At 41.2% G+C, this 24,515-nt stretch overlaps 1 protein-coding gene across 1 annotated transcript in view; it reads right to left on the bottom strand.

The window, feature by feature from the left end:
* The window catches only part of LOC145396521 (uncharacterized), an 81,829-nt gene that overhangs the window by 53,119 nt on the left and 4,195 nt on the right, over window positions 1-24,515 (bottom strand). The window contains exons 2-6 of the mRNA XM_080269901.1: window positions 23,906-24,184; window positions 21,808-21,884; window positions 21,310-21,378; window positions 10,049-10,076; window positions 1,891-2,079 (exon numbers count right to left, since the gene is read on the bottom strand). Coding sequence (XP_080126027.1) covers window positions 1,891-2,079; window positions 10,049-10,076; window positions 21,310-21,378; window positions 21,808-21,884; window positions 23,906-24,179 — 637 coding nt within the window. The 5' untranslated portion in view covers window positions 24,180-24,184. The remainder of the gene's footprint in view (window positions 1-1,890; window positions 2,080-10,048; window positions 10,077-21,309; window positions 21,379-21,807; window positions 21,885-23,905; window positions 24,185-24,515) is intronic.

The raw sequence follows: 24,515 nt of genomic DNA, 5'->3' as shown, positions 1-24,515 counted from the left end.
GGCAGAGTGATGTATGCGCCAAAAATGGAAGATGGTGAGTTATTCCCGCCAATATGTAGGTGGAGCCTTATAGATCCTCCCTATATAAAGCTACATACAAAAAGGACCCTTATGGCTGGCTGGCAGATGGGCAAGCATCGCATGTTTTAGGCCCCGAAAACCCGCAGAGGAAGTCTGCTCCCACATGGCAGAGGGACAAACGGGCCACGTGCAGCTAGCCATTGGGAGGCCGCATCTCAGTACTAGCCCCCAGCCTCAGCCAGTCCCCCACCAGTGTCCCCCTAAACCTCGCACGTGGTTGATGGGCTGCACTGTCCTCTGCCCATTTTAAGTGCTTTGAGTGCTTTTTATTAAAAATTTACAATATAAAAATTAAGAAAAAATCAAGAAATTGCATTATTAATATAAAACTTTCACACTTTATTAATTTTTGTTTATTTTTATTTGGATCACATAACTATAACCCACGTTAATATTTTGTGTATGACCCCCAGTGGGGGGATGCATTTGTGTGTTTGGTTTTGGTTTTTGTTTGTTATTTTTTCTAAACAATGGATTCATTAAACTGCATTTTTCGAGAGCATTACATTAATATAAAACAACATTAGTTTTTTCTTTATACCTTTTATGTACACATTCTTCAAATTTAAGCTTTAATTACTAGAAAATAACCCCCTGGTGCATATGTCACTTTTTTTTTTTTTATGCGGGGAAGAAGGAACCAAAGGCCATAAGCCAGCAATAACAGTTCCCTCCAAGAGAAAAACAAAATACAAGAGAGAGCCAAATTCAAGATCCATTCATTTCGAGATGCCTGGACACACTGCGTTTGGAAGACTGGAGATCATAGGCAGCAGGAAACACAGACAGAGGGAGACGCCTCATATTCAAGCAAAGCCTTACAGGTCAGGAAACTGATCATGCGTGGGTATAGATGAGGAAGTTTTTTGAGTGCATGATGAGAAGTATGTGCGACAACTGTGTTAAGAGTCGCCATGATTGTGAGTCAGAGTGCATACAGCATTTAATCAAGGACCTTTGACAGGGTGCAAACATGTAGCATCACATTAAAGGACATAACACTGTACTGTATCCTTAAAATAATTTCTGTCCTAGGGGGATAGTGAACTCAGGTGAGGTGGAATGGTAAATGGATGTGCCACAAACCTGGCCACCAACAGCTCAATGTCACACAGCAGAGTCAGTAGGCTCCTGGATGTCATTACTACTGACCTTCCTTTAGGCCATAAATATCTTTGGCAAAAAACACAGTCAATGCAGACACCAAATGCAAACTGAGCAAAGAGATATTTTCTTCAGACTCTGTTGCAATATGTGGCAAATGCAATGTGAAAAAATATAGGAACTTCAAGACCCTTCTTACATGAATCTGACATATTGTGTAAGATGTTTAAACATAATGATGTTCTTAAAGAAACTGTTTGGTGTAAGCGAAGTGCTACGCAAAAGTTTTTGGGATGTTTATGGAAAATAAGCAATACTTTTATGTTAGCCTTTAATATCATATCTATAACATTGCCTTTCACATACTTCTACTAGTCACAAATGTTTGGGGACCAGTTCCTGTACCAATCAGTAAACCTTTCCATCACAAAAGTCACTTGATTTCTCTCTCTCAGACTCTCCTTCTCCTTATCATCCATCTGTTGCAGGTCCACCACATAAACCACCAATGCCTCCCATTCCTCCCCCTCCTTCATCACACTCATTCACTCTCTCCTTCTCTCTCTCTCTCTCTCTCTCTCTCTCTCTCTCTCTCTCTCTCTCAGTATGCCTGTTTGTCTACACCACCCCACTGTCTCACTTTCTCCTGCATCTCTGTCTACTTCCCCTCCTTTCATCTCTCCTCTCCCTCCTGCCCCAACTTACTCAGACTCTCCTTCTCCTTGTCATACATCTCTTGTAGCTGCTCCTGTGTGTAAACTGGCAACTCCACCTTTTCCTCCACTTCTTCCCCTTCCTTTGGCACCCTACTCGTGGTGTCTTCCTCTGCCACACAGCTTGGCAAGTCCAGCACTACTGCTGTATCATCACTGGCCTTGATGGATCCACCCTTAGCTATATATATGAAAGGCATTAGTAATAATAATAATAATAATAATAACGATAATAATAATCTATCTATCTATCGATAGCCCGACACCCTGATCCCGCAAAGGGTGGCTGCAGACAAGTCGCTCTGTCACCCACCATTTGACTACCCACCCCCCAGCTCACTTCCCCCTTCCTCATATAATACAATAATAATAATCCATCCATCCATCCATCACCCAATCCTACGTTGCCCCATGAGGAGCGTAGGAGCCCGGGACTAGGCAGTTGGTCCTGACATTTAAGATGAGAGTGACCAACCTCACTCATCCCTGAGTGGCATTACGTGAGCAATAAACCCCAACCACCCCTTGGATATAAACCTTCACCGGCTCAATCCGATTGGAGCACAATAATTACCCACTAAACAACCAGGCGCCAAAATTTGGTTATATGGTTACCACCTACTGTAGTAAATGGTTTCCTGGTGTACAGGAAACCATTTGGCTTGTCATTCAGTGTAGAGTCACCCATAGGCAGAAGGAAAGAATGAAGGAATGAAAGACAGAAGAGGGAGTGTAAAGTCACCCATAGGCAGAAGGATGAGGAAAGAATGAAGGAAAGAAAGATAGAAGATGAAGGAAAGAAGGATGGAGGAGAGGACAGGGCAGACACCAGAAAGCAGCACTACATTGAGTGAGAGGATGGTGAGCCCCCCCACCTACCACAAAATAATAATAATAATAATAATAATAGTACTAAAAACAACAATAATGTCCTGTTAAGTCCAGCACAAAGACAACATTTTCATGGGTCTGAATGGATCAATCTTTAGCTAGGTGAAAGATCAGTGTAATAATAACAAAAAAATAAAAAAAATAACCGTACTAATAAAACTAAATGAAACATAATATGTAATAAACATAACTGCAATAAATGTAAAGGTCCAATTATCTTGCTCTGATTTGGGAAGTACGAGTAACCCATCCATCCATCATTCAATCCTATGTTGTCCCATGAGGAGCATAGAAGCCTGGGGCCAGGCAAGTTGGTCCTGACATTTAAGATGAGAGTGCCCAGCCTCATTCATCCCTGAGTGGCATTACATGAGCAACAAACCCCAACCATCTCTTGGATATAAACCTACACAGGCTTAATCCAATTGGAGAGACTTAACTACCCACACAACCACCAGGCACAATCCATCCAACCATCATCCAATCCTACATTGCCCCATGAGAAGCATATGAGCTCGGGGCTAGGCAGTTGGTCCCAACATTTATGATGAGAGTGACCAGCCTCACTCATCCCTGAGTGGCATTACATGAGCAATCAACCCTAACCACCCCTTGGATATAAACCTTCACCAGCTCAATCCGATTGGAGTGCAATAATTACCCACTAAACTACCAGGCACCATAATTTAGTTATATGGTTACCACCCAGCACAGTAAATGGTTTCCTGGTGCACATGAAACCATTTGGCTTGTCACTCTGTGTAGAGACACCCATAGGCAGAATGAAGAGGAAAGAATACAGGAAAGAAAGACAGAAGAGGGAATGTAAAATCACCCGTAGGCAGAAGGAAGAGGAAAGAATGAAGGAACGAAAACCAGATGAGGAAGGAAGAAAGACAGGAAAAGGCAGACACCCAAAGCAACGTGTGAATGGATGATGAGTGCCCCCACCTACCACAATAACAGCATTAATACTGTTAATGCAACATATACATGGTGAGCATAGTCTTTCCCTGATTATGAAAAATCATATCTCAAAGACCATTCTAGACAGAAATATGAATGTTGTAGCATTGTGTAGAAGAATTCATAGAATTTTTTCAAACAACTTTACAGACATTTTCTCCCCCACAGGTGACACTGCAGTCATTAGTATAAAAGTGGTGCCTATGAAGGAGAAAGCGCAGTGTGTTTTGTGGTATCACAAAACAAAATCGCCAGTTACAGTTCAAGGAAAATTCAGAACTGAGTATGGACAAGATTCACTAGATGTTATGAGTATCAAGGGTTGGTATGAGAAGTTTAAAGACACTGGCAGTGTTGGCGACCTAAAAGAACTGGTAGGCCATGCTCAAATGAAGAGACTGTTGATGCTGTGAGTAGTGCTTTTTAACGCAGCCCTTGCAAATCAACTCATCATGCTTCAACAGAACTCAGGATACCGTAGAGTACAGTGGTTAAAATTTTGCATAAACTCCTTCATTTGCATGCGTACAAAGTGCAAATCGTTCAACCTTTGGAGTCAAATGATTGTCCCAACGTGCTTCTTTTGCTGGGGCAATTCTGCAATGACAATGATTATCTCATGCGTGTTGTTTTTTCTGATGAGGTTACCTTTCACATCTCAGGGAAGGTAAACAGACACAACGTTTGTATCTGGGGATCAGAGAACCCACACGTTGTGTTAGAGCACCAGAGGGACAACGGTAAAGTGAATGTTTGGTGCGGTCCAATGCATAACACGGTAATTGAACTTTTCTTCTTTGCTGAGCCCACCATTTCAGCAAACGTTTACTTGGACATGTTAGAGCTTTACGCTGCACCTCAGTTAGAAGAGTTTCAGCCACGGGTAGTTTTCCAACAAGTTGGTGCACCGCTACACTGGCGTTTAGCTGTCTGTCAGTTCTTGAATGCAACCATTCCAAACTGATGGATTAGGAGAGATGGTCCAACAGCATGGCCGCCACGTTCACCAGACATTACCCCTCTTGACTTCTTTTTATTGGGGGTATACGAAAGACAAAGTGTACAGTTCACCAGTTCCTGATCTTGAAACTCTGAAGGCAAGGATAATGCAGGCAACAGCGACGGTGACTGAAGACATGCTGCAGAACACATGGTGTGAAACTGAGTATCTCTTAGATGTGCTCCAGGAAACAAATGGAGCACATGTTGAAGTTCATGTCTAGAGGAAAAAAAAAAAACTTCTTGAGATAATGTATAAGCTGTAAAAAACTATATGTTTGTACCTAGCATATGTTTTGTCCAATAAAGATTTGTGCTCACCCTGTATAATAATGCAATATATATATATATATATATATATATATATATATATATATATATATATATATATATAGTAAGAAAAGGGCTCTGTATTTTGTTTTTGTTGATTTGGAAAAGGCCTTTGACAAAGTCCCTAGAGAGGTGGTGAAGTGGGCAATGAGAAAGCTTGGCTTGGAGGAGTGGCTGATTAGAATGGTCATGGCTATGTATGTGGGTGCTCGCACCCAGGTAAGAGTGAATGGAGATTTGAGTGATGAGTTTTCCGTGAACGTTAGTGTGCATCAGGGGTCAGTTTTGAGTCCCACGTTGTTTATCATGGTACCCGAAGCCCTCTCACATGACTTCAGAAACGGACTCCCGTGGGAGATGTTGTATGCTGATGATTTGGTGTTGATTGCAGAGGATGAAAGGGAGGCCGAGGAAAGATTTAGGAAGTTGGAAGATGGTATGGGGCACAAGGGCTTAAGGGTAAATGCAGATAAAACAAAAAGTGATGATATCTAGGGTTGGTGGCAGTACTGCCAAAGACAAGGGAGAGTAGCCATGTGCAGTTTGCCACAAGGGCGTGGGAAGTAATTCCATCTTGTGCGGTGTTTGTGATAAATGGGTGCACAAGAGATGTAGTGGTATCAGATGTAGACTGCGAATTAATGCTGATTTTATGTGTACGGCGTGTCGGGGAGAGCAGGTGGAGACTCATGTGTGAAAGGATTGAACTTGCTGGTGAATCTCTTGAGCGTGTGGAAGAGTTTTGTTATTTGGGAGACATGTGTGCTGGAGGTGGGGCTGGAGCTAGCTCTGTGGCTAGGGTGAGAAGAGGTTGGAAGAAGTTCAGGGAGCTGTTGCCTCTCCTGACATTGAGAGGACTCTCCCTATGTGCTAAGAGGTCTTTGTATGCAGCATGTGTTAGGAGTGTAATGCTGTATGGTCGTGAGACCTGGGCAGTAAAGAAGAAGGATAGTCACAGGCTCAGACGTACAGAAATGACAATGATTAGGTGGATGTGCAGTGCATCCCAGCGTGCAAGGTCTGGGGGGGCTGGGTTTACGATGTAAGAGTTGAGAGGTAGGATGGGACTGGAGTGGATTGGTGTTGTGATGAGGAAAGGTAGATTGGGGTGGTTTGGGCATGTGGAGAGGATGGGGGATGATAATTGGCTGAGGAAGGTGAGAAGTGTTAATATTGGTGGTGGGGTTATGAGGGGCAGACCGATCAAGACATGGGACAAAGTCATTAACTGTGACCTGGGGTTAAAGGACTGAACAGGGAGGCTGCAATGGATCGTGCAGCATGGAGAGCCGCCATTAGGTGACCAAGGCTGACGCATGCAACCATGTTGGAGCCTTTAAAAACAAACAAAACAAAACAAATAGTAGGCATCTCATCTCAATCGTCAGGACCAATGTGCCCAGCCCCAGGCTCCTACACTCCTCATGGGGCAACACAGGATTGGATGACGGATGGATATATACATTAAACTTTCAATATACAGAACCGTCTTTTAATAAATTTCAGTTTTAATGACCACCTGAAGCTGGACGAATATTCTGTTCACTTAACAAATTTTCGTTCGGTACTTGCCTAGCCCTGGGCTCCTATGCTGCTCGTGGGACAATGTAGGATTGGATGATGGATGGATGGATGAAAAGAATGGATGGATGGGAAACACCAACAAGCATGGTGTCCCTACCTACACACAAACACACACACACACACACACACACACACACACACACACACACACACACACACACACACGCTTCTCTGCATCCTGCAGAATGGCGCATCAGCCTCTGGGTAATCAGCATCATGTGGGGAGCCATAAACAGAGCATATATTGAGACGCCATTCTGACCTAGCTGTATGTAGTAGTGCATGACTGTATGGCCGAAAAATGCTATATATTTAACGATCTTTGTTCGGTAAAAGCCACGATGCCTGGGAAATTACTGAACAGCATGGTGTTTGGCTTTAACAAACTATCGGATTTAATGTCAAGGGTGTGGTACCAATCAGTTCATAATACTGAGAGTGTACTGTATATACCAGGCCTGAGTAATCCCATAATTTACGTGAGGGTTACGTTCCCAGACCCTTCATTTATGTGGTAAATTCGCGTATACGTTCTGTGCATGTGTGCATGTAATTATGCATGTGTATTAAGTGTATTACATCTGAATAATAGTTAATTAGCTACATACACCTAATAAACTAGCATAAAGTTTGAAAAACAACAAAAATGTAAGAAACTTAACACTTACTGAAAGCTGACAAGCACAGGCATACGTGGAGACACTTTAGCACAGTCTGGTGCACTAGCCCTCACTGCCTCCCGTATGCTACGTTCTGCCTTCTTTATTGTACGAACAGTTGACTCATTCGCCCCAAACATACGGTTCTGAGACAATTCGCCGTCAAAATATGGACGATTCCTCTTCAGGACAATTCACACCCCGAACGATTCTCCGTCATTCTATAAATATACTTATTAATTAATACTTTAATAACTAATTTTCAGGGGGATTTTATAACTCATAAAAGTAAAAAACTAGTGTACTTGCTAAATAAACTTGTATGTAAATAAATGACAGGGAATCGTCCTGACGGCGAAAAGTCCTGACGGCAAATGGTTGCCAACATTCCTTCCCTAAGTATGTCCAACACTTCAACTTTCTCTGTCAGCGACATCACTTTACAAACCAGCTTTGGTGTGTTACCACATGCATCAGTAGCACTACGCTTAGGCCCCATGTTGGCAAACAAGGCAAGCAATCATTGGAAGGCAGAAAAATAAGCCACAAATAACGATTCGCAAGTCACACACAGTTCGACCGTCGGATTCAAACTGACTGTGTGGTGCGTGGTAGACGGACCTCCCACCCACGCGTGAGCACACACACACACACACACACACACACACACACGTATGCACATGGGCAGTGGGTAGGCATTTTTATATTTTATTTATATCTCTCATATATTACAATTATTTTTTTTAATACTATAAATTTGTTTTAATTATTGTACGTAAAAATTCATGGATAACCGAAATCGCGTGAAAAAAGTTCGCGTGAATTAAGGGATTACTGTATACAAAATGGATAAAATCATATACTGCACAACCTATTCAAGGTGCATCTGCCCAGTGACCACAACCTCTGACCTTTCTCTGTGTACTTGACCCTGGACTGACTTTTCTCAAAATGGAACATCTCTATCCTCGCCTTATCCTCAACTCTTCCATAAAGCTTAGTCTATCTATCTATCTATTGCCAGACGCCTCAATCCCGTTTGGGGTGGCCACAAACAAATCGCCTCCAAGTCGCCCTGTCCCCTGCCATTTCACTGCCCTGCTCCCAACTCACACCCCCCTCTCTCATATACTTCTCCACCCCATCCCTCCATCTCATCCTCGGCCTCCCCCTCCCTCTTCCCCCCTCCACCTCACTCACATACACTCTCTTTGTCAGTCTTTCACCCTCCATCCTCTCCACATGGCCAAACCACCTCAGTGTGCTCCTCATAACGCTTCCTATCACATCCACATCAACACCACAACGCTCCTATATCCTCATTCGTCAGCCTGTCTCTCCACGTGACTCCACAGGCTCCTCTTAAATAACTCGTTTCCACTGCTCTCACTCTTGACTTGTGTCCTTCCAACAATGTCCAAGCTTCACTTCCGTACGTTAGAGTTGGTATCACAATACTGTCATGTAGTAACTTTTTCACTTCCATGCTCACTTCCCTGTTTCTTATCACTGCTTTCAAAGAACCAGCAACCTTTCTTCCCTGCTGTACCCTTTCAAGCACTTCACCCTCCAAACCTCCATCCTTACTCATCACACTACCCAAGTACTTAAACGTACTCACATTTTCCAATTCCTCACCATCCAACCTCGCTGTACATTCAATAACTTCACCTCTCTCAAAGACCATCACTTTACTCTTCCCTGCATTCACCTTTAGATTCCATTTCTTACACACTCTCTCAAACTTATCCACCAAGCCTTGCAGCTCCCCTTCGTCTTCACTCAACAACACAGTATCATCTGCAAACAACAATACAGGGAGTTTCCAAACACTATCCTCTCTCACCAGGGCCACTCCAACATCCACTACCCTACCTTGTACCTCTTTTATTACCCCATCCATGTACAGATTGAACAACCATGGAGACATGACACATCCCTGTTTCAAACCAACTTTCAAAGAGAAAAATTCACTTAGTTCACCATCCACACGCACTGCAGCCTTCGCACCATCGTACATACTCTTCACAGCATTCAACAACTTCCCACCTACTCCATATATTCTTAACACTTTCCACAATCCTTGTCTATCCACCCTGTCATATGCTTTCTCCAAATCCATGAAAGCCGCATACAACTTCTTTCCCTTCTCTAGAAACTTTTCCACTAAAGATCTAAGAATGAATATCTGATCTACACAACCTCTTCCCTTCCTAAAGCCTCCCTGTTCTTCTCCAACTAATTTCTCTGTTCTTTCTCTAACTCTGTCTATAAGTATCCTACCATACACTTTTCCTATTATACTAAGAAGACAAATGCCCCTATGATTACCACACACTTCTTTTTCCCCTTTTCTTTTGTACAAGGGAATAATTATACCTGACTTCCAATCCTCCGGGACTCTACCTTCCTCCCAGGCCAATCTGCACATCTTCCACATCCATTCTACTACTATCTCTCCCCCATGCTTCAGCATGGATAAAAAGAAAAACCAATCAAGCTGTTAGGTATATTTGGGGAAACCAACAAGTAGGCCAGCTTTACAGACAGAAAGGAAACTTTACTGGATAATTTTTATGTAAATTACTGTGGACTTCATAACTTGAAAGTCAGTCTGTCTGTCTGTTTGTCTCTCTCTCTCTCTCCCTCTCTCTCTCTCTCTCTCTCTCTCTCTCTCTCTCTCTCTCTCTCTCAAATAAATAATAACAAAATCACAGTTACCTTTCAGCTGCTTAAACAGTTCCACTCTCTGAAAAGACAAAACAACATTACTAAACACACACAAAATCTCAATTAAAGAAAAAAGTCATCATCATCACCAACATCCTGACTTTTCCTTACCTAAAGATTGGGGGGAAGAGGGCCAGGATCCATAAACAAAGAAAGAGTGCTGTATACATGTGGGAGACTTAACACCAAGCCGAATGAAATGGCTAACATCCTCACTATTACATCACCAGCATCATCATCACCCACACCTCCTCTCCCACCTTTGGGAAGGATGAGGAGTAGCAATGTCCAGACAGCCAAAATTTGCCCAATCCAATGGGCAATGCTTCCATTCACTCATCATCCAAGCCCCCAGAATCCTGGCTCTATTGGATACGCCAAAAACATTCACCAAGTTCTGTAGCTTTACATAATCGTATCTGATAGAGTCAATCATATTACAAAATAAGTAAATACACATATACATCACCTAATCTAGTGTTGCCCCATGAGAAGCGAAGGAGCCCAGGGCTTGGCAAGTCGGTCCTGACATTTAAGGTGAGAATGACCAGCCTCACTCATCCCTGAGTGGCATTACATTAGCAATAAACCCCAACCACCCCTTGGACATAAACCTGCACGGGCCCACTGTGATTGGAGTGCCTTCATTACCCACTAAACCACCAGGTGCCATAGTCTGGTTATATGGTTACCACCAAGTGTAGTAAATGGCTTCCTGGTGTACAAGAAACCTCTTGGCTTGTCACTCAGTATAGAGTCACCCATAAACAGAAGGAAGAGGAAAGAATGATGGAAAGAAAAACAGAATAGGAAGGAAGGAAGGGAGAGGAGAGGGCAGTCACCTAAGAGCAGGACTACATCAAGTGAATGGATGGTGTGCGAAATAAAAATAAATAACTAGATTTTTTTTTAATCCTGATGGATTACATTCTTCAGTCAACTCTCTATCCACCTACCTACCTACAGCCAGGCACCTTAAACCTCGAAGGGGTGGCCAGAAACAAATCACCTCCATGCCATTCTGTCCTGAACCATCAGGTAGCAGGTGGAGGCAACCAGCATCCACTCACCTGATGTAGTGCTGCCTATTTCTTCCTAAGGTGACACTGCACTGACTGATAAACCTAATGCTTTCCTGTATTCATGGAAAGCATTTACAATGCTGGGTGGTAACCATGTCCATCGCAGGGGAATATTGGCTCACTACGCAGGATGGCCCTGCAGGGGCAACTGCTTGCCTGCAGCTGATGGGCTTGCTCAACCTGACAGACCAGGGTTGTTCTACTACAACTACCATCGGGCTGCCCTCTCTCCAACTCACATCTCCTCACTCACATAACTCTCTATCCCATCCTTCCATCTCATCCTCCTTCTTCCTCTCTCCCTCACCCCTTTCAGCTCACTCCCATGCACTCCCCTAGTCAGTTGCTCATTCTCCATTCTCTTCACAGTGCCAAACCATCTCAAGGAACTTCTCTCCAAGCCTTCCAATACATCTCATATTAAATCGTTCATATGGTATCATTATAGGACTACATAATAGATAGATAGATAAATAGATAGATAGAGAGACAGATAGAAGCAGGAAGTCAAATGATGAGAAGGTGTTGTGTTTGCGAGAGGCGAGCAGCGCTAAACGCTTACACGGGGGAAAGCTGACGACAGCGGCCAGTAAGGAGATGATTCATAGCTGTCAGCAGTCCTCTCGTGAGAAGGTTCTGTTGCCATGAGGAAGGTGCGGGACACACACACCCTACTACACGAGATTTCAGGAAAGAGAGTTTAGAAGGAGACAAGCGACCCTATAGAGAGGTCGAGACGGAGATTAGCTTGAGAACAGAGAGAGAGAGAGAGATAGCGAGACAGGGAGGTAGCTACCCAGGACTTATACTATTATACCTGTTTAATATTTCCAAGACAAATAAAGATAGTCCCATACTATTCTTTACCTCTCCCGTCACTACATGACATCTGGTGGGAAAACTACTACAAGATATAAAAGCCGCTCGACCACAAGTCTAACATATACTTCTCTACAATTAACTACAAAGTCTTTACGACATTTGGTAGCAGCGAACGTATACGAACCTCGTCTACGAATCAACATTAAATTCCTACAAAATATCAAGATTGACAACAACCAACAATATCAGCTCCTGCCCCTCCGTCTCCCAGATCATTACGCTGATGCAGAGGTCAAGAGATCACTCGACGCCTTGCAAGTAGCTTAACGACAAACCAGCAAATCTGCGGACATCGTCTCCGAATTAAAAGCAAATTTCTACAAAAGCAACCGAGACTACAAGGTTAGCTTCAGTTCTACAAAGTCTACAGCCATCTACAATCAACTACAGCCATCTACAATAAACTACAATTAACAACTCTACGAATAAATCACTAGAGAAAAGGACAGAGAAAACTTCCACATAGAATAAAGGGAACAAACAAACGAAGAGTGAGACACGATTTACAACTCATCTTACTCACTCGTCTTCACTCAAGTTACTCATCGCTACTCATTCACTCACCACAGCTACCAGTGTGGGAAGCCGACGTCACCATGTGCTGAGATGACATCACAACGCGAGTCTGCCATGCCAAGCAACGTGTGACGGACACCAGGCACTTCTCACCCACTACTCATTACTCATTATTCACATAGCTCCTACTCATATTCACTTATTTTCACAGTTAAGTTGGAAATTCGACGTTCTATGTTGAGGTTTGCCTGGGACAGCCGTTAACCACTACAAATACCAGGCCATGGAGTTTCCTGAGTAATATCGCCCATCAACACACCACTAGAATTATCAAGAGATCTTCAATCAAACCTGTATTTTCTTCCGAGATCGACTTTGGTATCGACACACCTTACGATCTGTATCAAGTGGGTAAAATTATACATGCTCATTTCTTCTCAGTGCTATAAATAGCTATATTCAACTTATTTAATCATCTAGTTAGCTAGGACATAAAATAAACAAGAGGCATATTTCATAACATCATATCTTAATGACAGGAATATTTCGCAACCACCCACGTTAATACCAGATGACACACAAATTGCCACAACATCAGACTCACAATTAAGAGACAGCCCACCCATTGTACAACCCACACCACACGTTATAGATAAGGAAACAAATACGGGAGTTTCGGATGATGAGTGGGAAACCCCTTCAGATGTTGAGAGTATCGACTTCGCAGCTGCCTTAAATACGTATGCCAATATACTTAACAGGGTTCACCGGTCCGGTCATACATATTCTACCATTCCCTCACATAACGATAAACTCGTACAAGTTGAATTAACAGGGCAATCATTAAAGATGAATCAAGAAACAAATACTGCTGATCTAAAAACCACACCTCACGTTTTTGTATCACGAGGATAAGACTGCCCCAAAATTCTCTGGCACAGACAAGGATCGCATTGATGTCATTTCATTAATCAGTCAGTGCGAACAAATGTTCATCAAGCGCCATATACTAGATGAACAAGAGAAAATTGCTATTTTTTCATCTTGCATAAGCCAGGAAAGATGTCCAGCAAGCAATTTATTGCGCTCCGATAAGCTACATCGTGCTAGGACATATGATGAATTTAAAACTGAATTTCTGAAGAAATTTTCTGGAGGTATGAACTTCTTGCCAGGTATAATTCCAGAATTACATAAAATTGTAGATCTTGTAAGGGAGCACTACAAACCATGTGCTCAGTGAAATAACTGCTGATGTCTCCACAATCAAGAGAACCCTATTAGCTACTCTGGAGAATTCTAAGTGGATAACAGATGATGGAAAGATGTCCCCAGACCTCGTCGTGGACATCATTAGTTATGTAGCTGCCTTGTGTAAATTACCTGATAGAACCCTTAAGATCGCCAAAACAATCGCGTACATCCCTGGAATGTGCTTACTAGACTTAATGAACGAGGTAGAGATGCAGTGCAGTAAAGCAGGTGTGGTCGACACACATGCACATTCTGGTAGAATCAGGGTACCTGAGACAGTATCAGCTGTGAAAACATCAACACCGACCCCAAACAGAGAACAAAATCGATCGCGACCTGAAATGAGGCAGTCCAAACAGACAAAGACGCCTAGACCTCGTTCCCACACGCCTTCCTACAGGCAGTTTCATAAGTTTCGCGCAGCCCGAGCAGCAGGTCTCGCGCTATAAACAACACTTTTTATGGGAAATCACCTCGTAGGTCACAGTCAAGGGATAGGTCCATTCTGTGTCATTACTGTGCAAAACCAGGACACACAAGGTATGAATGCTTTATCAAGGCAAAAGAGGATAATCAAAAGACACAAGGGTTTGGTCCTTACTGTAGGCATCATAGATACCAAGGGCACTGGACTAGTGATTGCAAAACAGTAGAAAAATTGTGTCTATGTTCAAATCGGGGAAGACCAAGTCATGACAAAAACTAACAAACATAAAAAAGAACAAGGTTAAACTTCACATAGGAGGCATGTTGGGAAATGAGTGTATCTTGATACCAGCTGTATGTGAGGATCAAAACGTTTCCTTATTTTTAGATACAGGCTCTCCAGTGAACTTAATAACACATGAAGAACTCAATAGAATTCTTAAAAATAAAAAGAAAGTAACTTTTCTGGATGAAGCTGATTTAGAATTAAACACAGTAGATGGTCAAGAGATTACAGTAAAAGGTATGATAAGATTAAATCTCAGTTTCACAGAAACTACAAGACCATTCTCTGCATTGTTCTATATCGTTGAAAACTTAGCAATTAAAGCTCATATGTTACTGGGCTTAAGATCCATGAGAACTGAGAACATAACTATACTCCCACAAATGAATGGAATAGACTTTGATAATGAATTTATAGAGGAAATAACTTCAGAGCCCTCACCGATTGGTAGAAGAGAGCCAAAAAGAATTGGTAATATTAAAGGCTTAAACAAACATACACAAACAGATGAGTGTATAGATCCACTTACACCAGCAACCCCATCCTCCAGAATTAGTGACCCGGCTAACAGTACTGATTTATCAATTTTTCCAGCCCATCTCACTAATGATTTGGTTATACCACCTAATTCATACATGAAGGTTACCATAAAGAGAGCAAATTACGGAATAGTACTGTTCTTGTCTTAGAAGAATTATGTAAAGTAAAAGGATTGTCAGTAGAAAACGATTATGTCATACGAACGACAAGGGCTAACTCAGATATTCATTATTAATCACATGAATGAGGAAGTTCAGTTGAAGAAGGAACTTGCATAGTTAATATTGAAAAATGTTTCTGCCCTGTGAAGGAAATAAATATTGGTGGAGTAACAAGTGAGATAAAATCTACGGATAGAGAAAGAATAAAAGAGAATTTAATTCACTCAGGTGAATTTGACGAAGAAAATGATTTGTTAACCCTGCTGGAAACACACAGGGACACCGTAGCCTTGCCCGGAGAACGATTAGGGTGTACTAACTTGATTAATCACATGATTAATGTGCACCCAGAAACACCACCAATTTTCGTACCAGCTTATCGCATACCACACTCCCAACGTACACTTGCTAATCAGTATGTCGATGAAATGTTAAAGCTTGGAATTATTGAGCCTTCAGTTTCTCCGTGAACGCTCCCCTTTTCTTTGTGCCCAAGAGAAATGGAGAAATGCGTGCGGTAGTAGATTACCGTAAACTAAATAATCACACCATCCCAGACAGATTTCCCATGCCATTGCTAAGTGATGTTCTACAGAATATTGGTCCTGAGAATAATATATTCTCGACTCATCGATCTCCTAAACGGATACTATCAGATTCCGGTATCTCAGGAGTCACGTAAATACACTGCTCTTTTCAACAAACAGAGGCCATTATCAATATACAAGAATGCCAATGGGACTGAGGACAGCCCCGGTACGTTCCAGCGTCTTATGAATTACGTATTGTCCGAATTTTAGGACAAGGAATATTTGTTTATCTTGACGATATTATTATCGCAACGAAGAATATTAAGGATCATCTCAGGAAATTAGACTTACTCTTACAAAAGCTTAGTGATGCTGGATTAAAAATTAAACTTTCTAAATGCAAATTTTGCTTTAAGGAAATAAATTTCTTAGGCCACAAATTAAGCTCTGATGGTATTCACACCACTGATGACAAAATACAGGCAGTGAGAGATTTTCCTGAACCCACTCACGACTGACTTAAGTTAGACAATTTTTAGGTCTGGCTGGGTACTATAGGTCCTTCGTACCACAGTTCTCTCATATAGCCTTCCCTCTATTCCAACTACTCAAAAAAGATGCTGTATTCCAATGGGAAGAAGAACAAAAAGGGCATTTAACAATCTAAAAATTAAACTAACGAATGCACCTTGTTTAGCATATCCAGATTACACGAAATCATTTCTTATTTGTACAGACGCATCAGTTAAAGGATTAGGGGCTGTACTGATGCAGGAAGATAAAAGAGGAAAGAATCAACCAATTGCATTTGCCAGCAGACAAACAAGAGGTGGGAGAAAAATTATAGCACTACAGACTTAGAGGCACTTGCAGTGATTTTTGCATTACAAAAGTTTCGAGATTTGGTATATGGTTACGAAATCCACTTATTCACCGACCATAAACCACTGGTGGGTATGTTTAAAGAAAAACTCCTTTCTGGGAGGAGAGCAAGATGGAAATGTACAGTTGAAAACTACAATGTACAAATACATTATATACAAGGTAAAATGAATATAGTAGCTGACGCATTATCTAGGAACCCGAACACAATTAAGTTTTAGGCGTTAGATCTCAAAGGAAATATCCCAAACCACGAGGATATCGAAAATGCACAAAGACTTGACCCAGTATGGTCAAAAGTAATATACAAGTTAGAAAGTGGAGATGACATACAATTACCCAAACTGCATGTCCCACTTGAACAATTCACAATGGTCAATAATACATTATACAAAATTAACTCTAAACAACCAAAACGCCAAAGAAATACTAACCAGTTGGTAGTACCTAATGACATGATACCCCAAGTATTACGAATGATACACGACAGCCCACATGCAGGACACCCTGGAAAGGATAAGACATTCAACCAAGCCCAGCTATTATATTACTGGCCTTCATTACGAAGAGATATACACAATCATATAGACAGATGCGAATCATGTGCGAAAACACAAAGGATACCCAATCACACCTGCACCGATGGGTAATTACCCAGTACCACATCAACCATGGGACGTTGTCGCTGTTGATTTACTCAAGATGCCATTATCATACAATAATAACCTATACTTATTCGTAGCAACGGATCATTTTTCCCGTTATGTCATTTTAGCTCCAATTAAAGATAAGACAGCAGAGACAGTAGCAAAGGCAATAACAGATAATGTAATATGTCGCTTTACTACCCCACAGGTATTAATAAGTGATAATGGAGGAGAATTTAATTCTGAGATCTTACAAGAAATATGTAAACAATACAACATTAAAAGGTTAACGTTTTGGCCTATCACCCAGCATCGAATGGGTTGGTAGAGAGACAAAATAAAAAGGTATTAGATGTGCTACGACACATTCTCAGTGAAAATTATGCAAGCTGGGATGATTGGATTCCCAGAGTAGAGGCCTCCATTAATGGGTCTATAAATAAATCCATTGGTGACACACCACATTTCATTATATATGGCACAGATAAAAAATTACCATATGAGCTCCTAGAAGGTGACAGCATGCCTATATACAATTACGATGATTACTCTAAACTCCGTTTACGTGAATTCCAGGACATACACAAAAGAGTGCAAAAACAATTAACGATGTCCAAGGAATAAAATGACGGAGGCATTTAACAAAAAGGCAAAAGATTCACCTATCAGCTTAGGAGACATTGTTTACGGAGTCATTCATACGAGAGACAATAAATTATCCCCTAAATTTGAGGGCCCATACAGAGTAATTAACATAAAGGCAAACAAAGTTTTAATTAAGTCACTTTCAAGTGGCGAGGAAAAACAAGTTCATATTGACCATTTAAAACGAGTTTCAAGGGAATTATCACATAATTATTCAGCCTCGGATAAGAAACCAAGCAAGAACACAACAATGATTACAAAAAGAAATTAAGGTCATATACCAAACAATCGAACATAGGTGCAACTATTCCAATGAAATCTACAGTACATCATTTACGAGAATTAAATATCGATTTAAACTCCTTCTATAAATGAAATAACAGCCAACCGTAACGCACATCATCACTATCATCAACCACAGCTTTATAGGAAATTAATAGATTTTTTTTTTTCGGTAGGTTACGATGAAGGGACTTATGCTATGGATTCTCCTATACATAGTAAGAGTATATGCGCACCTAGACCCCAAGCATATAGTACGACAAGGATGCCTCATAGCTCCAACGGCCACGACTACAATCGTCAAGGATGTCATGAGTACTGAAATAAGTCTAGATTACTTGTATGACTTACCTACTTATATAGAAAGACTTGCGACGCCGATGCGAACTCTGGACTTCAAGATAGGGAATTATGTTTCACAATCACATATCACCAAGGAAGTGGATGAAATGGTGAAGTTAGCGAAATGGAAACTAGAACAGGCGAAGTCAACTATGCTCGTCATGATCCAAGATCTCCCATCTTCTGGAACAGAGGTGCTGAGCGACAGGAACAACATCACACGTACTCGCCAAAAGCGCGGTTTGTTCGATCTGGGCGGCGCAATTCTTGGAAACATCTTTGGATTGGCTACAGAGGATGACCTTAAAGAAATAAACAAAAAATTTAATAAGATAGCTCAGGTACTAACATACCAAGATAAATTCATCACAGGACAGAACTCAGCAATGAAAACAATTGTGAAAAATCTGAAACAAGCAGAAAACGTAGCTCTCAGAGTATAGATAAAATAAATAACTTGGAGGGTAACGTTACCCTTTTCCAGCACTTCTCCATCATCACAGAACATATTGACACGATTCTACTACAATTAGAGAACACTAGAGATCATTTCAGGGCACTTATGCAAGGAATTTCGAATGCTGGTGATGGCAAGATCACAAATGACTTACTCCCAGTTCATGAGCTACGTCAGATAGTTAGTCAAGGCATACATAAACATAAATTGAAGCCATTGTTCCGCAGTAGGGAATTTATGCAATATTACCCGTACTTGGAAGCAACACTAACACCAACATCAGTGATAGTTCATGTACCATTCATCACGGAAGACCTGTTCACAGTATACCAAATACACCCCTTCCCCTATAGAAACAACAACACTTTAGTCATCATCAACATCAACACAGACACCGAACTCATCATGGTCTCCAAGAGACGAGACACTGTCACTTTCGCAAGTGAGTCAACGATTGAGCGTAAAGTGCCGCACATCCTTACATGCTGTTCATCTTTGTCCTGCGTACATTTTCACGTTTCAGCCTACTGATACGGTCCCTTGTGAAATGGCTATCATCAGCAATAACAATATTCATCATCATTGCAACTTCACTTTTGCTCCAGATAAACTTGTACACCATCAACGCATTGGACACTCGCAGTTTTTATTTCCCTCATAACACATCAGTTTACATAGTCTGTCCAGATATACCACCATCTCATACATCAGCCTCAGGATTATACATAGCACCAGACTACTGTGCGGTATTTACACCATCCATGTCTACTTTTTCCACCATCAATCACTACGCCCATCCTCAATCATACACACAAACATTTCCACCCACTGCCTGATATGGACTTAAACATGAGCACAAGTATTAAGCTGACTTCACCTAAGTTTGAAACTATGCAGCTGATCAATGAAACAATGAAGCCCTGGGAAGATTTGAGTTTGAGTATGTTCAACCCATATTATGTGTATAGCCAAGCACCTTCTGTCTTCATAATTATCTGCATTGTTGTTGCAGTATTGCTGTTGGCCATGCACAGAATGCATGCAAGAATTGCTAATTTGGAGTCATTGTTTAGTGGGGGGAGAGTTAACATCACAGTTAACCACCCTGAATGAAGTGTATATATTTTGTATATAGTATTAATTATATATATAAAAAAAAAAAAAATAATAATAATAATAATAATAATAACACAAAGAAGAATGACCCATATATGGCAGACCAGTACCATTATCTTTAAATGAAATATTAGTAACTCTTACAATATTCTTAATTTTAAACTATTTTTATTCTTGCATGTATGCAATTCACTATAATAACCCAAAGTACATACTGTATTACAGTTAAATAATTTACTTTAATGCATTTATTCCAATATGTATTCAACTTATTTAAAATGTAATATTACTGAATAATCACTATTTACTATGCATAATATATGTATACAATATTCATACAATTATGTTACTTTACAATATTATGTATTTCACTTAATTAGCTTATAAGTTCATTATAATGTGTATGTAGTATGTATTAATATATTATAACTATTAAATGTCGATGGTACGTCATTTTCGGCTGGCCGAGCAAATATAGGACTACATAATAGATAGATAGATAAATAGATAGATAGAGAGACAGATAGAAGCAGGAAGTCAAATGATGAGAAGGTGTTGTGTTTGCGAGAGGCGAGCAGCGCTAAACGCTTACACGGGGGAAAGCTGACGACAGCGGCCAGTAAGGAGATGATTCATAGCTGTCAGCAGTCCTCTCGTGAGAAGGTTCTGTTGCCATGAGGAAGGTGCGGGACACACACCCTACTACACGAGATTTCAGGAAAGAGAGTTTAGAAGGAGACAAGCGACCCTATAGAGAGGTCGAGACGGAGATTAGCTTGAGAACAGAGAGAGAGAGAGAGATAGCGAGACAGGGAGGTAGCTACCCAGGACTTATACTATTATACCTGTTTAATATTTCCAAGACAAATAAAGATAGTCCCATACTATTCTTTACCTCTCCCGTCACTACATGACATCTGGTGGGAAAACTACTACAAGATATAAAAGCCGCTCGACCACAAGTCTAACATATACTTCTCTACAATTAACTACAAAGTCTTTACGACATCATTTGAAAAGTTTCCAACTTGCTTGCATGCATCAGCTATTGAATAATGCCTAGTGTGTCAGTGCTCCAGGGGGCTGGTTTACAGTCCTTGTGTTTTTCTATTTCCTAAAGAATAACTTGCCCCAGTCTTGGAATGTCTCAACACTGTCTTTTTTGTCAATATAGTGACCTCCTCCCCCACTCTCTCTCTCTCACCTGGGTATGGTGGTACCCCTTGCAGTGTTTTTCAGTCAGTGCTCTAGAGTTCAGTACTGCAAAACATAGCTGTGGGTAGAATAAATAGACCAAAAATTAGTATTATTATCACTACTGCTTAGATGCAACTTTCAGTTACTATCATAACTCTATCCCAAATTATTTGTATAAATCAAAATTTACTATCGTTATTATTACAATTATTAATTACTACTACTATGACCACTACTACTACTAATTATGACTGCCTAAAATTACCATCCTCCATACTGAATGCTGAGCTGTAACAACAGATTAAGACTAGAATATGGTGCTAGTCATGAAGAGGTGCCATGGAAAGGACGTAGAGCTGTTTTGAGGGCACTGAGCTATGTGAAATAAGACCCAAATGGACAAAAATCTGGACCAAGTAAATAAACACAAACGATACTACAACTCAACAATGAAGATGGAGAGATGGGAATTTTAGGCCACATTAAAGTGAAAGGAGTAGCATACCCTGCATGAATATCCCAGCTTTCCCGTCATGTTCTTCATGGGTGTTGCCAGGATGATGTCTTCACCAAACTCCGCCGCTGCAACAACAATGACAACCATCATCATCATCGTCCATTCCTCTTTTCCCACTCTTGGACAGGGTGAAGTATAGTAAAGAGAGAAAAGAGAGAGAGAGAGAGAGAGAGAGAGAGAGAGACAGACAGACAGACAGACAGACAGACAGACAAACTACTGGTAACTAACATATGGCCATTTAAATCACACAAACATTCACTCACCATTCAAATCCTTGGAAGCCTGGCTCCATCTCAAAGTTCTAGGGCTGTCCATCCACACTTATGCACTTCATACCACATAATTATCAACAAGTCAACCCCAACAATGTGAAACAAAACAATCTCCCTATCTATCTATTGCCAGATGCCTCAATCCTGTAAGGGGTGGCCACAAACAAATTGCCTCCATGTTGCCCTGTCCCCAGCCGTTTTGCGGCCCTCCCCCTGACCCACATCCCGCATCTCAAATACCTCTCCACTCCAGCCCTCCATCTTATCCTTGGTCTCCCTTTCCCTCTCCTCCCCTCCACCTCACTCACATACTCTCCTGGGTAGTATTTCTCTTGCCATCCTCTCCACATGGCAAAACTACCTCAGTGTATTCCTTCAAACACTTTCTATCACATTCACATCCACATCACAATGCTCCTTCACTTCCACATACCACCATGTTCTTCGCTGTTCAAAATATATCAACGTTAACACTTTTACAGTAACTCTTTCATTCCAGAGGAAATGCTCAGCTTCCAGGAAAGCAACTGAAGGCAATACTGTACTCTACTTCCCAACTCCTTCAGATCTTACAGCCTTTTCAACTCTGAATACACATCAACCTCTTTGTTTGACTGGGTTATGTTCATGGAAAACTGGGCATATAACACAACTGTATGGCTGAGAGACAGAGACATAGGTTACCATTTTAATTCTTTATTTTCTCTAACATTTCAAGCTACTGTACATAGAACTCATCTTCAGACAGTTCTGTGTAGCCTGAAACATTACAGGAAACAAAGAACTCAAGCTCTAACCTATGTCTCTCTCCCACCCTACATTTTTACTTGTGGTAATGAATCATCTACAATCAAATGTACATTCAACACAGGGAATGTTGCAACTGTATAAACAAAACTGGCAGTCATATATCAAAAAGTGGTGCTTTGTAGGGGATCATAGTGATAATATAAGCAAAATGGGCAGTCATACATAAAAGAAAAAAAAAATGGTGCTAAAGTCCAAAGATCACATAACTAACAATCACAAAACAAGAGTGACCTGCATACCATAATTGTGTTATGCTATTTATCTTTTTTTTTTTTATGCAAGGAAGAAAGAACCAAAGACCAGGGGCATGCATACTGCTCCCTCCAAAAAACAACAAAACAAGATCTATCTGTCTATCTACAGCAGATGCCTTAATGCTGTAAGGGGTGGCCACAAATAAATTGCCTCCATGTCATCCTGTCCCTTGCCATTTTGCTGCCCTCCCTCCAACTTATACCTCGGTCCCTCATGTATGCTGATACTGTATTCAAGGGAAATAAATTACCCTGAATGTTAAGGAGTAATATGCAAAATAAACTGCTAGGAAACAGATGCTACACAGCCTCCTAAAATACAACCCAAAGACTCAGGTTAGACAAGGTTAGGTTACATTAGATTTGATGTGACTGGATGAGACTTGATTGGGTTAGGTGGGGTTACATTAGATTAGATAAGACTGGATGGGACAGGACTGGATTGGGTTAAGAGAGGTTAAGTTTCATTACACTAGATTAGGTTGTGTTTAATTAGCTAATATCAGATTAGATTTTATTTTAGGCAGGGATGCTTAGGCAGGGTTGGGCTGGGTTGGGTTGGGTAGGGTAGGGTAGGGTAGGGTAGGGTAGGATAGGGTAGGGCAGGGTAGGGCAGGGCAGGGCACAGCAGGGCAGGGCACAGCAGGGCAGGGCAGGGCAGGGCAGGGTTGGGTTGGGTTGGGTTGGGTTGGATTGGATTGGGATGGGATGGGATGGGATGGGTTATCCTAGATGGATAATACTCACCCAGCCATTCATTTTCCAGCTTAAACCATTCCTCATCTTTCTTATCAAAGTGTGAGGCAAACTGGTCAACAGAGTAATCAGTATCTTTGATGTCGTACAATTTCTTGAATTTAGTGCCATCAAATGCCTTGGTTTCACCACTGTTCCCCTCAGTCTCCTGCTGCCCTTTTTGCTCCTGCTTATTCTGTTGCTCTTGAGGCTCCTGTTGAGTCTCCTGCTCCACTTGGTCCTGTTCGTCGATTTCTTCTATTTCCATATCTTCCTCACCCTCCATTGTCACTGCTGCACTTCATGGAAGATAATAATAATCAAAATAATAATAATAATAATAATAATAATTACAATAATAATAATAAATACCAGTGTAGAATGTGAGAAATGTTAATGTTAGGGGAGGCGTTGTGAGGGGTAGACCTTGAAAGACATGGGACGAGGTCATTAAGTGTGACCTCAGGGTTAAGGAAATGAAGAGGGAGGCTGCAATAGACCGTGCAGCATGAACAGCCGCCATTAGGTGACCAGGGCCAACGCATGCAAGCATGTTGGAGCCTTCAAAAACGAAACGAAACGAAATACCAGTAACAATCAAAACGAAACGAAACGAAATACC

Source organism: Coenobita brevimanus, chromosome 4 (assembly GCF_032717465.1).
Source record: "Coenobita brevimanus isolate Jiangsu-jjx chromosome 4, ASM3271746v2, whole genome shotgun sequence".
Taxonomy (NCBI): domain Eukaryota; kingdom Metazoa; phylum Arthropoda; class Malacostraca; order Decapoda; family Coenobitidae; genus Coenobita; species Coenobita brevimanus.
The sequence above is the reverse complement of the archived record's forward strand: the minus strand, read 5'-3'. Positions and strand labels throughout refer to the sequence as shown.